The sequence below is a fragment of the Solea solea genome, chromosome 17, assembly GCF_958295425.1.
Source record: "Solea solea chromosome 17, fSolSol10.1, whole genome shotgun sequence".
NCBI classification, from domain to species: domain Eukaryota; kingdom Metazoa; phylum Chordata; class Actinopteri; order Pleuronectiformes; family Soleidae; genus Solea; species Solea solea.
The window spans coordinates 13,261,389-13,276,720 of NC_081150.1; the positions used below are offsets into that span (position 1 = coordinate 13,261,389).

A 15,332-nucleotide genomic window follows, 5' to 3' on the forward strand; every position below is an offset into this window, starting at 1 on the left:
CGTGGTAGTCTATTTGTTTAACTTTGGAATAGTAGTCTGGTGTTGTTATTTAGCCTGTCGGAGGTTATTCCATGCTTTAATTACTGTTGTTCCCCGTTTAATGCGTGTCAGGAAACCACGGTGGCCTCCGTATACCAGAAGGTATTCATTTTTTTTTTGTTTGCATTTTAAAAAGCACACTCCGGCTTGTTTGGACAGAAATGTGAAGCTCAAGATGGCGGCGCCGGGAAAGCAAGGCTCAGCCAATTTCTTCCATCAAACCCCCCCCTGAATGTTACACACAGGACCTTTTTAAAAAGCCTCCCTTGTCACTTCAAACCTATGCCAGGCCTGTTTCATCCTAGTAAGCCACTGTCATGAGCAGCAGTTGTGCTGGCACTATAATGAGCCCATGTTGCACAGTGGTTAAAGCTGCTCACACAGGCACGGACCTTGTTCTCAGGTTATGTGGCCTTGTGCTTCTTGCAACAAGGCTTTTCCTCCATCATTAGCAGCTAATCTAAATATGGGATAAAGATACTTGGCTGAATAATCGCAGCAACACATCCGTTAAACTCCTTTGGCTTTTTGGTCTTATGGAGCGCAGCCACCTCTGGCCATCAGCAGGTCTAAGAGCATTACAGATATGCCCAGTCATATGATCCTGTTGCAGGCAGTGGAGAGGCTGAAACCGCAGGCTCCCTCCGCACGGTGAAGCGGAGTTTATTGGGCCGTGTGTGCGGTGTGGCACGGATCTCGGGAATGACAGCTCTGATTCTTTGTTAAGCCTCGTTGCTTTTCCGAGGCCCACTGCGTCCTAAAGTGGGGCTGAAAGTCAAGAAAACGGCACGGCACAGTGGACCGGAGGCTGCCACGTGACGGAGAGGGGCCGAGGGAAAAGCTGCAGGCTGCTTAAGCTGGATTCAGATGTGTTTAAATCTTTAACTGAGCCTGTAGCTCAAGCAGTAATGCCACAAGTATTTAACAATATGCCGTTACATCTCTCAAAACATAGGCGATGGTTATCAAATTGTAAGAGCTACTTCTTTACATTGCAAAATGATGAGAGGGAATTTACTGAAACTGTGGACAATACATGCATACGAGTATGTGAAGGGTTTGTATTTAAGTGTCCTGGCACCAGGATGAAGTGACTGTGGGGGCTTTTAAAATAGTAAGGGAGCGACTGAAAATAAATTGATTTAACCACAAAATAGCTCTGGAAAGGATGCTAAACATTTGACTAATTAATTAAAAGTTAAATATACATTAATAGGAGTATATATTATACAAAATATTTGTGATTGACTTTCACTTAAGTCAGCAGAGGGAGACAGATAGAAACAGCTGTTTACAACTCCCATCTCTTCTCAGTCCTATAGTCACATGTATCTCATCCAATAATTTGTTATTATGAAGAAAATTGTATTTAATTATTTGTGACGTGTATATCTGGGGGATCTTTACACAGGCTGCTGCGGGATGATTTGATCTATAACAGTGTATCTCATTGTAAAAAGCTGTTGGTTAAACATGAATATAGCAGCTTTCAAAGACGGCAGCTGTAGAGAAGGTGTGCGCCATGAACTGCCCCTCATTCCTCCATTTCCATCTCTTAAGGTGGTTCGTATCCATGACTTGAAATATTGCAGATACTTTCATTCACATCCGCACAGGACCTGTGATTGTGATTGAATGCATCTCTCCACTCATTCATACGTCGTTGGATTAACATTTCTGAAGCACTGAAGTCTCTGCGAGTTGTGGAAGAGAGCACACTAAGACTTTTGTCTCTAACCTGGAGTTGTTGACCCTGCAAGGGGGGTGTGGGGAGAAAGAACCGTACTATTGTGATATTTGAGTGTTGAGCAGGTTGATTGTACCGATCTTTGGTTGCTATTACTTCTCGTCTCTGTGCGACGGCGGACGAGTGGAATGTTTTTGTTTAAATTCGTGTCAAGTGTTCACACATGAGGCGACAGAAACTCTGCTGTGCTACGTCGTTACAGTCACTTTATAATACGCTGCGGTGACGGAGGCGGATGTACCGTCTCACTGCACTGACCAGAAAAATACAGTCCACCAGAAATTGTGGACACTTTTACAGTAAATGTCACAAGGTACATGGAAGAAATTGATGTGATTTTGCAAACTAACCTGATCTTGACTACTTGCTCCACTTCTTTGCTGGATTAAAGTATAAAGACCACGATATTCAATCACAAAATGCCTTTTTTTTTATTCCAACTAACAGTATGGGGATTAACTGACTACGTCTGGCTGTGTAGCTGCTTTCATCCTAAAACAAAAACCCTTTGAGATTGAAGAGCAGTTAAATGAAATTGTGGTTAAATTGAATATTGACAGTGAATTAGATGTTTTTGTGCGCTCATTAATTCCTTTGTCTTGAGCTCCAAGTCGTAATAATGTGTGAACATGTAAGTTGACTAATTTAAAGCTCAGGAGGGGAATAAGGCAGGAATGTGGGAGCATGACGCCTGAAGCCGAACTGAGGATTGTTGATGTTTGAGAGGCTAAAACATGACAAGAACTGTTCCCTCTATAAGAGACAGGCAAGTGGCCTCCACTACACAGACCTTGAGAACCATTTTATTTACTACTATTCAGGCTACATATGAACAGGGGTTTGGCATAATAACCGTTGTCTCCGTTGCTAAAAATTGTGCAGCCGTGGACCAAGAGGTAAAAGGAGTTACGATGAAAAGAGAAATAAAGGGATAAACTACCTGTTTGCTGTGGAAGATGGCAAAAACACACTCATCTTTGCAAAAGTTACCTTCAATTTAGTACCTTACATGATTAATGGAGACAGAATCTGGCCTTCTGTTTTCATTCACTGAAACTAATTCCTGTTCAATGACTGTGATGAGGTAATGGATGTCTCCTGCCTGAATACCTTTGGGTTTTCTGCCGTCCTCTACCCCACGCTGACCCCGCGCTCTTCTGTGAGAGTGAGTATGTGCATCCCATTTGCAAAGCAGCTAATATCTCTCTCATATGGCAATATTAAGGAACTGCTAGTTAGGACTTTGGTTGTTACGCAAACCCCCCCCCCCCCCCCCCCCCCACACCCCACCTCCAACACCACCACCAACACTCTAAGCTGTCACTTAGTTAACTGGCTGAAGGTCAGGCTTAGATTATGCACCTCTCAACCCCTGAGTAATGAATGTGATGCTTTGTTAAACAAGGAGTAAACATATGCCCCTGGGGTTTGGAATTAGCAGACGCACACACAGACGCACACACACACACACACACACCCACACACACACCCTCCTGCACAGAACATATGCAGAGTGAATGGGGCTTATTATACACCTGTGAGTGGGGTCAAAGTCTGTCAATCCCGAGCTTATGGTATTATGATAGATTATAGAATCACTCTCTAATGGCAGTCATTCAGTTTATAATCTCAGTGGCTTGATGCAAAAGCACTCCGCGTTCCAGCCGAGGGTCTGCTGAAAATGAGGCCTTCTCCTCATTCACCCTGCCTCTTACCCCCCCTTTTCCTCACAAAGGTCTTATGACAAGTCAGCTGTTGGTGACATCACAGATGCCGGATCATATGTCAGAAACCTTTGCAAGTCTGACTTAACATCCCTCGCAGCTCAACAGCAGCAACTGAGGCCACTTGAGGCCAAAAGAGCGGTGAGGTGCCCACCCCCCGGAGGGGGGTGAGCGCCAGTGTTTGAGCTGCCAACCGGCCGGAATAGTGGGGGGCACTCTTTAGGGCAGGAACATCTGACCCTTGTGTATGGGTTTGTTTATGTGGGCAAACAGAGTGCCCATCTTGCCATCAGCTTGAGAAGACATTTATCATTTGTGCAGGGAGTGCGTGTGAATTACAGAGTCCTGAATCTGTGCACGTGAGATTTCTGGTTTCATACATTTCAGTGATGTCAGTGGAGCCAGAGTAGGATTTTTATAACAAGGCAGTAGTGCCACCTAAAGTCAGCATCTGAAAATGATATTAAAGACACACAGTTACGGCTCTATGGGGAAGAGTGATTGTGATTATTAAAAGTAAAAAAAAAATAGACAGATATTGCATTCAGTATTTCCTAAATGGCTTTTCTTTTTCTTTTTTTTTTAAACACAAAAATGTCCTTACCAGACATTAAACCACCTATAAAAACACCATTACAATGATCTGCTTCAACAGGGGTCAGCAAGTAAATTTCTCAGAAATTGAATATTGGGCCAAAACATCACATCTTAATCAGGCAAAACTGCCCTTTTCTTACCATCCTTTGTTCTATTGTACAAAAATGGCAAATTTAGGAGACGTGTTGGTTTGAAAAAAGTAACTTCAATTTGCCACAGACTGTTACTCGCGTCTTCTGCCCTTTGACTCAGTTTATATTTTTCTCAGAATAAAAGGCCCTGAATTCGGCATTAAAAAACTACCTGAATCTGATTTTTTAATTAATCTATGGGCTGGATATCAATGCTGGTGGGGCCAGTTTTGGCCCACGGGCCACCATTTGCTGACCACCGTGCTGCAATATAAGCATATGTAATCACTTTTTCTCCCGTTTGTTTGCACTTTGACTTATGTTTGTTTTAATGTTTATCCTTTGGGATATTTTACCAAGTTTCACTAGAATTGTTGGTGTGATTAAAATTAAGGCCTTTTATAGGACTTTTATTGTATTGTTTAGTAATTTATACAGTAGTTGACCTAATGTAAATAACAGTTTATGCAATGAAACTACATAATGCAAGTGGTGGATGCAAAGCTTCACAGAAAAAGGCAGAAGTGTTGAACCTCTCCAACAAACATCCAGAGGTTTGGAAAAATTGAAATATGCCACTAGATGGCAGCACTGAACTGTATATAATATAGTGTGTCAATGATCCCAGACTCTGTTCTGCTTTGGTGTTTCCACATTTGAACAACATTTCAATCCACACATTCAAGATTTCCTCTCTGATAATTCCTCTAAATGAGGTCAACCAGCCTATGCTGGAATATTTAAAGAACCACACAAGGCCGCAGTCGACACATGCTAATTGATGCTGTGTCGCCATAGCAACGTTGTAGAAACACTGCCGGAGCTCAGCGTTTGTCGGGCCACAACTTTTTCTGCGGCCCCGAGTCATCGCGATACGTTACAGTTTGTGCGAGTAATCTTCACACAGCGAAGTGCGAGAATGCAGGAAGTTGATATGGATCCTGAAAAGGCGTCTGAACCCGAAAACGTCGAAGTTAAGAGCAGGTAATTGAATCCTTATTATTACCAAACACTGTATAGAAATAGATCAATATTATATTTATTATGTAGCACGCTGTGTAATAATTGTGCCAGAGGCCGAAATTCATACACTCGAGCTTTTAATGTATTTTGTGTGTTTTGAAACGTAACACTCAGTGATCATGTTGTGCACGTGCAGGGTTTTCACACTAGAGGATGACAAAGACCATGGTGTGGAGCTCAGTGGAGAGATGTCAGAGAAACGGCTGCAGGAAAGGGAAAAGGTTTGTCTGTTACACTCATCCCAGGGATCAGTTTCATCGTTAAAGGTCATTATTGTTTAGATAATTTGACATAAAGTCACAAGATTATCCTTAAGTTTTACAATGTTGCACATTTTTTCGAACAAAAAAAAGGAAAGGTAATAAACATGCATTATAAATACCAGTGGGGTTAATGCAACATGGGCTTATTATGTACACAGGAAGCAATGTAAAGGATTGCATTGTTTCAGTAGCTTCCCTATCATGTGTATCTCAGTATCACTGAGTTCAAGTCTTATTAGATATTATTGATAACAAAGAGGGCACATGTCTATTGTATTTTAGTGCTTCTTGTACATTACATGAATGTAAAATACATTTTTCAGTAGCTTCCATGTCAAATTGTATTACTACACTGTAAGACACACCTGAAATGTGACCCACTTACGATGAATGTAATGTAAAATCAGCAGTGCCACAGCACGAGTTCTAACTGTCCTCTTTTATGTCGGCAGATCTCTCCTCGGAGGATAACCAACCTTCAGAGACACTTGACAACATTAGTCACCAACATCCAGACTGCTGCTGACGCCAGAGAGTCAATGCGACGGAAGGAGCTGGAGGAGGCTCGCAAAATGAGGTCATTAGGTCTCAAAATATAAAAAAAAACAAAAGAACAATTAAACGTATGCCTTGAATCAAATCCTCTAACATTCTTGTCTGATTCTCTCATCCTGTTGGCCTCTGTGTTTCTTCTTCCTGGCAAACAGATTGGAGCTGCTGGAAAATGATATGAAATCCAGCCAGGAAAAATTTGAGGAGATAACCAGAGGGTGGTCTTTGACTAAGGAGAAGGTGAGCGCTCAGGAGCTGCAGGAAGCTCTGAACAACCAGCAGCAGCTGCTCACTGGTCTGTTAGAAGACAAGAAGAAAGTCATCGATGAGCTACAACAGGTAACTTCTTATCACTCTGTTGTGTTGTTATTGTGTTGTTTGCCAATATTTTATAAAGAATTTGATCACTTCTCATGTGTTGCCTGCACAGGAGCTGAAGCTTGGAGACGATCACTTTGTGAAGGACCTCAAGAAGCAGGCAGAGGAGCGGGACCTGATGCTGGAGAGGATGGAGGACCAGATCAAGACTTTGACCAAAGCCTACAGGGAGGAACTGGCCCAGACACAGGTACGAGCAGATCCGTTGAGAGTATACAAGCATCGTACCTCCATGTTTTGACATTCGAGCCATATTGAACCACTGGATGAATATACACAGTAGGCTAATGGTGATCTACTTCACACCCCACCATACAATTGACACGTGATTTTGCAGTATGCAGTGTCTCAGCAAAGATCGAGTCAGACATTCATATCCTCTTTAGGGTGAACTGTAATATCTTTGCCAATTATTGGTCCAGGACTATCGTTAAAGGTCCAGTTTGTAAGAATCTGTGGCATCTAATTCAATTTCCGCCAATAAACCCTCTAAATGACCCTCTAAATGACCAAATACGTACAAAACTTAGGATAATTAAAGTAAAAATTGCACATGCCCAATTTTATAGTTTGTATTTAATTGTAAATAGCATGTTAAATTTAACTCAAATCACCGCGGTGTCAAAAAACTTTGTTGTTGCTAGCCGTGTTACGGTTTGTTATAATATTATCATTCTTATTTCTTTTCTTTCTCCTGATCGTGCTTGTGTTGTTGGCAGAGTGTTAATCAGCGGGACACCAAAGACCTACTTACCAACGACACGAGTGATTGGGAACAACGCATGAAGAAACTCTGGGACACAGAGGTCAGGAGACACAACACACACACATGCTGTTGTCTTCGTGTTCAGATTCTACGTCTTACAAATGTCCACTTTATATCTAATAATATCTAATCTATTTCTAGCAAGCGAGGCTGGCACAGAGAAGGAAGACGGTGGAGGAGTATGAAGCCAAAATTCACAGCCTGATATTCGAGACTATGGACAAGCAAACGGCGACCAAGATCGAACAGAACGCCAAGTTGCAGGTTTGAACAAAAACATCAGCATATGCCGTGAGCTGTATCTGATAAACGGACTGAATTCTTCTGTGATGAATTCAGTTGTGATTTCACCTTTCGTTGCCAAATGTCTCGCTCTTCAAATCTTGGGTCTGCAGGATCTGGAGAGAGAGCATCAGAAGACGTTGTCCTCCATCATTGTCGTTAGACTGAATCAAATTAAGGAAAAGCACAAACTAGAGGTCCTTACGAGCAGCAGGGTGGACAGGTAGCACAGACTCTTTCTCTCTCTTCTCAAACAAACAAACACACACTTTGTTTCTAGTGACTGATTTGTATTTCAGTCTGCAGACCGAGAAGAAAAAGGCGGTCGCCAAACCCAACCATCAGCCGAGTAAGACGAGCCAATCTTTAAGCAAAGACTACAAACAGAGCGTCCAGCAATATGAGCGTCTACAGAAGAAACTCAAGTGAGTCTTAACTGTGCTCTGTGTTAAGTAGTAGACATTTGTTTGGCGGCGTACCAGAATCTTTGACTCCTCTCTTCATGCAGGCAGATTGTGGTTGCTGACGCGAGGACCTTTGAGGAGATGTGGGCGACAGTTGAGGCAGAGGTGAGGCAACTAGCTGAGAGGGCTTTAGAAATCGACTTGTTGATCTGCAGGCAGCACTTTGGCGTGGCCTGGGAGCGACCTCCGCTACCCCTCGCGGCTTCCTCTAGCTCCTTCCACACTGAGAGACAGACCCATAGACCTGCCCACCGGGCAGTCTCCCAGCTGTACCACACCGAGCAGTCCCTGCAGCGCACCAGCCAGAGGACGACGATGGGGGTCGATGCCGAGACCGAGAGCGCGGACGTGGACCACGCGTCCATGGGAGGGACGGCGACTCCGAGCGAAGGGGACGCAGAGCTGGAGGACGGGATGCTGACGCTGGAGACGGTGACAAAAGTGATGGAGCTGCTGTGGGAGGAAGTGGTGAGAGTTAATGTCGAGAGTGACCAAACATTTCTTTAAAGATGATTTTAGGAATCGTTTTCTCCCCCACATTCATGATATTTCTACTTATTTCAATTAAAAGTTGCCAATTTACCTATAAAAAATGCCGTTTAATAGTGTAAAGTATATTAATTTGAAGGCTCACATTTGTGACGAGTGCTGTTTTGAGTGGCTCCTTTCATTTTGGCCCAGCATTTTTATTTTATTTTCTTACAGCACTAGCTCGGTGAACATTGACTGAACACGTTGTTTCCTACTGGGCCTGATGTTATTTAATTATATTTTTTTATAAGCAAAGACAGCTAAATGTATATAAAAATAATAGTTATGTACTGTTCTATCAATTTACACATGTCTTACTTATGGTATGGCATGTAATGTGCATTGACTTGTAAATGATTGTCTCAAGAGATGCATCATTTCATTTTGATTTGCAGTCAGGAGAAAAAGGACATTGAAAACATTTAGAATCACAGTACATCAGAATGGCAGTGCAAATCGGAACTGGCAGGTATTGTGAGACAAATGAATTGTGACAAGAGCCCTAGTAGAAAACTGATGACTGACTGACTTTATGTGAGCAATAGAATGGCAATAGGGAGGAAATATTGAATAATCTTCAAGTTATACCTTGGTAACACATGAAAATGCTTGCTAAACAAAACTGGCACTCGCGATGTAATAAAATGAAAATCCCTCCTCCCTATTTAAGATGTTCAACACAATCTTCAGTTTCACATTCATATGTTCACGTTATGTGTAATGCAGGTTGTAAACTGTAGTAGTTTCTATGAAATAACCATCTATGTATTTGTCCAGTTTTACTACACTCAAATACATTGTTATTAACACATAATTACCTGGATATTACTATAAAAATAAGACGGCATTACCACAATACTACACAGTGTAATACACAATGTGTGTGTGTGTGTGTGTGTGTGTGTGTGCGCGCATTATATGAAAACAGTTTGACATTTTGGGTAATGCAATAACCTGTTTTTCTTTCCTTAGAACTTAATGAGAAGATCAATAGTACTCATATTTTTCTGTTTATTATGCCAGAATCTACTCTGGTTGCCTAGTAACCTCATTATGTAGACAAGACCTGTCCCGTAACATAGACAGTGAGTTTTAAAGGTGCTGATAGATATTTTTTGTACCTTCAGATGTAATGCACACACACACACACACAGAGACACACAAGTGGTATAAATCTTCTCGTCTTTATTTCTCATGATGTTTGACGACCCCTCCGTTCCTCTTTCTTTCTTTGCAAGGAGAATACAACAGTAGCTGCGGGTCAGCTGATGTTTTCCACATGGCCTTTAATGTGTCCCAATTTGCTGCTCTTACACTTGAATGAAAAAAAGGGGCCTGTCTGTAGCTGTGAATGCATTGGATATGCATAAAAGGAAAGTATAAGCATGTCAGCCCAGAATTCCTTTGGTGTCTTGTCAGGGCTTCCTGATGGAGGACGATCCTGCGCTGCTGGCTTCCCTGGAGAAGGAAGAACAGACTGCTATAAAACTTGGTTCTCTTCTTTTTGTGAGTTCATGTCCAGATGCTTTTTTGCTTATTCCCCGTATAAATGCACCACAGCGGTAAACACACACTGCTTTAACTGGACCACCAGTCAGTCGTTTTTTTTTTCCTCTTCCAGTCTTTTGGCATTGAAGAGGAAGATTTACCCAAGTTGGCTCACTTCGTCCTAAAGTACAGACAACAGCAGAGAGAGCAGACAGAGGTGAATGGATCATCGTCATCATCATCATCTTGTGCAAATGATGGCCTTGAATGTTTGTTGAACAACATTATTGGGACTAAACCATGTCTCTTGTTTGTGGCTGCAGAGAGTCTGTGATGAGACAGGTGAATCCAGTGACTGGGCAGCTGCATCTGATCCGACCTCTGACCTCATCCATCCCAACCATGTCCTGCCTGCTCTTAAAAGTTTCCTCAATCAGTGCATGAAGTCCAGGTGATACACGACCAACATTAGTTATACATCTTCATGTTGGGGTGTTTGTGTAACTGGAACATTAAATATGATGCAATAGTGAAGGTTTTAAGGTTTCTGATCAGAAATACACAGACATTTGCAACCAGGCACCTATAAGACACTCGCTATCAATCACACTCATGCGTGCCACGCTTTATAATCTGTTTTACTCCAAGTGGAAACATAAATTACAAACTTGACATCATGTGCTGTTGAAGAAGACCTGAAACCAGTGATAGAGACCATTACATCCTCAGGGAAATATTTAATTTCTTTAATATTCAAGTCAGAAAAAGGCCAATTTTTCCAAAGACTTCTATTCAAACTGAGTTCTTTTTGTGATCAGTGGAGTCGCCCCCTGGTGGCTAACTGCTACTTCTGTCCTCTTTCTTTGGTTTCACTTATCAATCACTTATGGAATGACTGCCAAATATAACCATGTTACAATTAAAAGAAGGATCAAATTAAGCAATTATTTCATGGATATACTGTATATATGTATGTATATACACGTATATATATATATATATATATATATATATATATGTATACTCTATATGTATACATATATATCACCATGTTACAATTAAAATAATCAAATTAAGCAATGTATGTATCATATATACACTAACCCTGTGTTAAAGACATAAGCTCACATTTCTATTCTACTCACAGTGGAGTTGTTTATTATTTTTCTGGTTTAATTTGAGTTTAGATCAGTTTTTCTTTCCCAGTGTAGTTGTAAATGATTCACATTCATTCATGTTGCTAAATATTCGTATCTTTTTTAAGTGTATCTTTTCTTCTCATACTTCTGAAAATGTCTGTCATATTATGGGATGCTGTGATGTGTTTCTGTTGCTTCCTCAGGCAAAACTCATGTCAGTCCAGTGTTGTGCACACAGAGGGTCGGGGTAGTTCAGAGGACAAAGCCTACTGGCAGAGTTTGTGCAACATTATTCCTGATAGCAAAATCCAACTCTGGGAAGAAGCAGAGAAGATACTAACACAGTACATGTGAGTAACAACTACATACACACACACACACACAGAAAATGAACTGCCTCCAGTGACCAAAAGGTCTTTTGTTTTGTATTTGTGTTGTGTATCCAGAGTGATCCTCACAGACATTTGTGAGCTCGACACTGAGACTGACAGCCTGAGGCAGCAGAACGCAGAGCTGAGGATGCTGCTGCAACAATCTCTCAACCCGCAAGTATGTGACGTTACCCATCAATAGTGGAGAAACAAATAACAGCAGTGTTGTCTTTAATAGTGCGATGCAGTATGATAGTCCTTTTAAGGCTGACAGGATTATAATCGGTCAGTTGATCATTCAAAATAATTTTAAGTGAATGCCATGAATTGGATAGTTCAGGCTGCTGGTACATAAATTAATAATATTTGGTTCGTCACTTTATCATCGTTTGAAAATATTGGCTAAAAAAAAAGCAATCTTAAAACCTCAGAGTAGAAATTAATCTGACATATTGTATTCCCTCACAGGTCAGCTAAGAACTGCAGATTACATAATCAATACGGAATCAGCAGAATCAGAACATTTACGGTCATGTCCATGAAAGGATCAATGTCTGTAAAATTCTTATTACACATGTGGTTAATAATAAATCTTCTATTTCATCGTGTCACACTTGCAGTTTGTAGGTTTTCTTGTTTTTTTTACATGCATAAAGTTAAACCATTTCAGTTGTGTCAAGTTGAAAAAGCTTGTGGCTGAGCTCTGACAGCAGAGAGAAGACGAGCTTATGACAGCCGTGATTATACTGGCACTGGGACGACTGCATGAAACCGCAAATCTAACCCAAACAGTGGCAAAGAATGTACACGTGAAAGAAGAACAAATGAGGCTTAATAGATGTGTAACCACTGGGTGAAGTTGAAAGTGTTGAAAGGAGTCCTAGATTCTTCCAATGTAACCTGTGAAAGTCATTACAGGGGTCAACACTGAAACACACTTACACTCGAGGCATTAGAAACTTCGCCTCAGACACGTCGTCCTTGGAATTCAGTTTATTTCAAATTGTCGAAACAGAAATAAATAAATAAATAACACGCACACACACACACACGTACGTTTCAACAGATATAAATTCACAAAATTCATTGTAAAAACAGGCAAATTTAGTGCAACCAGTAACTTTAAGGAATTGGTAAAGACTCACAAACAGAGTGCAACACAAAGAAAGGCAAGCTCAAGCAAGATTTTCTTTTTTTTCTTAAATGAGGGACGATGGACACGACAAACAATGTCATCGCACGTGTAGACAGAGCCACAGTCTCAGGATCAGCTCTGAACCTGTTTCACCACGTCATACAGTCTCTGTAAACTTGGACAGTGCAGTTGGTGCGTTGGGTTGTTATATTAGGCTGGAAAGACGAGTCGTGCCAATACACATGACCGCTGGTCAGTTACCACAATGATGCATGCACACTGACATACAATGTAATTCTACATTTAGGTAGATAACAGTATTAACGGTGATTTTGAGTCTCCTGTGAAACATGTAATAATTTACACAGCCACTCGTAATACAGACTGAGTGTTGGGCATTCTGGGAGAAAAGGCTGAGCTGTGCTTGTAAAATGCTGGGTTAAATAATAATAATAATAATAATAATAATACTACATCAGTTTTTCAAATTATTTGCAGAAACGGTTTGACCAAAGTGGAGCTTGGTTGCTTTGATACAAGAGCTTACACATTACAGCTGAACTAACTCAGTAAAAAGCTTTTTTATAAGTAATCTTGTTCTATGTTTCACTGAATATAATTAGGAAAATAGACCTCTCTATTTTTTTGTTTCTTCATTATTATTCTTGAAGTGTGCAAAGAATGCAAGAGCTATAATAGTTTAAAAAAAAAGAAGAAAAAAGTAACGCTTTGCTTCAAGCACCAATATAAAGCATTTGAAAGCAGGATATAAATATTTAATGGTTTATCACACAAAATAATGTGTTTGTGTGGCCAAATGAAGGAGATCATAGGAGAAAACAGGTTAAATGTCTTTGCAAATGCTGTACATTGTCCTCATTATGTGCGTACAACTACATTATAGTGTGTTGAACCTTTATCAAAAGTTTATATAGATTTAATCTATGCTAAATACCAGGGTTAAAGCAAAGTATCACCAAAAATATTGTCAATTAGTTCCATATTAATGTACATCAGTAGCAGAAACTGAAGCAGTAATGGGAAGCATTACAGCGTCACTTTAAATGAAGGTCCATGCAAGTGTCTGACCAGTAAAACAGAGGAATGTTACTCAATTGAAGGTCCATTAATTAATGTTTAGAAGGGGTCTATTGGCAGAAATTGAATTTATTACCCATGAGTATGTTTATTTAAGTGTTTATTTGCTTTAAAATACAAATGATTTGGGGTTTGTAGCCTTAAAATAAGCAAACATGGCAGCCATGTTTCGACAGCAGCCATAGTGTTTAGTGTTTTGAAAATTATCTGTATCTATGGGAACCTCGTCAGCGCTCGTTGTATGACCACATCCTTTCTGGTACATGACATGACACGGCCACTTTGAAGCCTCAAGATTTGAGGTTTTGCAACAGGAAATTCACAGAAGTCACCGGAAACGTCAGCCAATTACACAGGTGTCCGCTCCTCAGGACAACGTTTACTGACATTGTAAATCAGGTGAGAAGTAGGGTCAATTTCCCAAGCTGTCTAGCCCCCCCTGGTGGCTATTCAGTACATTGCTACTTCCAGGTTGGCCTCATCCGGCAAACCGCAAAACTGTGTCCACCTTGTTTATAGACTGTCTATGCTCCCAATTAGACGTCATTAATTATGACACACTGGACATTTAATAAATAAATACATAAATAAATAAATACATGTGTCCAATCAGTAATCAATTAAAGGCTGAACAAACGGATAAAGAAACATTCAGTGTCATGTAACTGCTTAAACACCCCCCCCCCCAGAAATGTTTTAACTGCTGATGGAGTCTCGTAAAGACAGTGTAATGGTCAGTCTTGCTGCAGAGGCGTTTTCTTCCTCTCCTAAGAGCTAAGATGGAAGGTGGCAAGCTACGTAGGAAGATCAGAGTGGATTAGAGTGAGCAACAAAAGACAACTGGACCTCAAAGGTGCTTTTTTTCTGAGACTGAGAGAGAGAGAGAAACCTTGCACTATTTCCCGCATACCCCATCCAACCATCCATCCATACAAACATACATACACCCATACATCCATCCATCCATCCATCCATCCATACATCCATCTACACGTCCCTCCCTCGAGTCCTCCCAGCAGCCTCTCAGGCCCCCAGCAGTTTCTTGACAAGGTAGCCGGGCATGCTGTAGAGGAAGAGGCCCAGCATGATGAGCAGCAGCAGGGCCAGCACGATCTTGATGATCAGCCACTTGTAGCGGTTGCACACCAGGTAGCGGATGGCTTTCAGCGGACTCAGGAACCACAGGAAGGTGGTGTCTGGGCGACTGGAAGGGGTGGGGGGATGGTGGAAATATGGTGGGAGAGGAAAGAGAAGTCGGATGAGACATGGATGGAGTAAAAGAGCCGGCATTAGTGGTTAGCGCGCCCATGTTGCATTAGTGAGTTTCGTTTTTTTAAAGAAACAACAGCATGCTCACGTCTCGCAGGATGGAAATATCACGTCACAGAGTAAAAGCTTTACTCTGGAAACATATGCACGATGGCAATGTTGATAAAATGGATGATGGATGATTGACCAACAGCTCCAAATACTTCCTATGCCTTTATATACTGCAATAATGTGAACTTTCCTTTAAGAAAAAAAACATATTATTTGATACTAATTATAGGTAGAGATTCTTCTAAATATGCTAAGCTAACTAGCAGAGGAGAGAAACGCATGTC

General features: G+C 41.1%; 2 protein-coding genes across 19 annotated transcripts in view; one reads left to right on the top strand and one right to left on the bottom strand.

Moving 5' to 3' along the window:
- The first annotated feature begins 3,082 nt into the window (after positions 1-3,082).
- Positions 3,083-12,108, top strand: drc1 (dynein regulatory complex subunit 1 homolog (Chlamydomonas)). Of its 2 annotated transcripts, XM_058612678.1 has the most exons (16): positions 3,083-5,222; positions 5,398-5,482; positions 5,977-6,101; positions 6,232-6,415; positions 6,507-6,644; positions 7,174-7,260; positions 7,362-7,484; positions 7,616-7,725; positions 7,802-7,927; positions 8,011-8,434; positions 9,917-10,003; positions 10,119-10,202; positions 10,309-10,436; positions 11,328-11,474; positions 11,571-11,673; positions 11,964-12,108. In XM_058612678.1, the coding sequence occupies exons 1-16, from the start codon at positions 5,020-5,022 to the stop codon at positions 11,970-11,972; spliced, it is 2,163 nt and encodes a 720-aa protein (XP_058468661.1). In that variant the 5' UTR covers positions 3,083-5,019; the 3' UTR covers positions 11,973-12,108. The 2 variants fall into 2 exon arrangements, with proteins under 2 accessions (XP_058468661.1, XP_058468660.1); XM_058612677.1 differs by having other exon boundaries at positions 11,571-12,108.
- Positions 12,109-14,001: 1,893 nt separating this feature from the next.
- The window catches only part of otofa (otoferlin a), a 62,770-nt gene continuing 61,439 nt past the window's right edge, over positions 14,002-15,332 (bottom strand). For 11 of the 17 annotated variants that reach the window (XM_058613629.1, XM_058613648.1, XM_058613638.1 and 8 more), the window contains one exon: positions 14,002-14,932. In XM_058613629.1, the coding sequence (XP_058469612.1) occupies positions 14,752-14,932 (181 nt within the window). In that variant the 3' untranslated portion in view covers positions 14,002-14,751. The remainder of the gene's footprint in view (positions 14,933-15,332) is intronic. The other 6 variants (XM_058613645.1, XM_058613649.1, XM_058613646.1 and 3 more) reach the window with 1 other exon arrangement.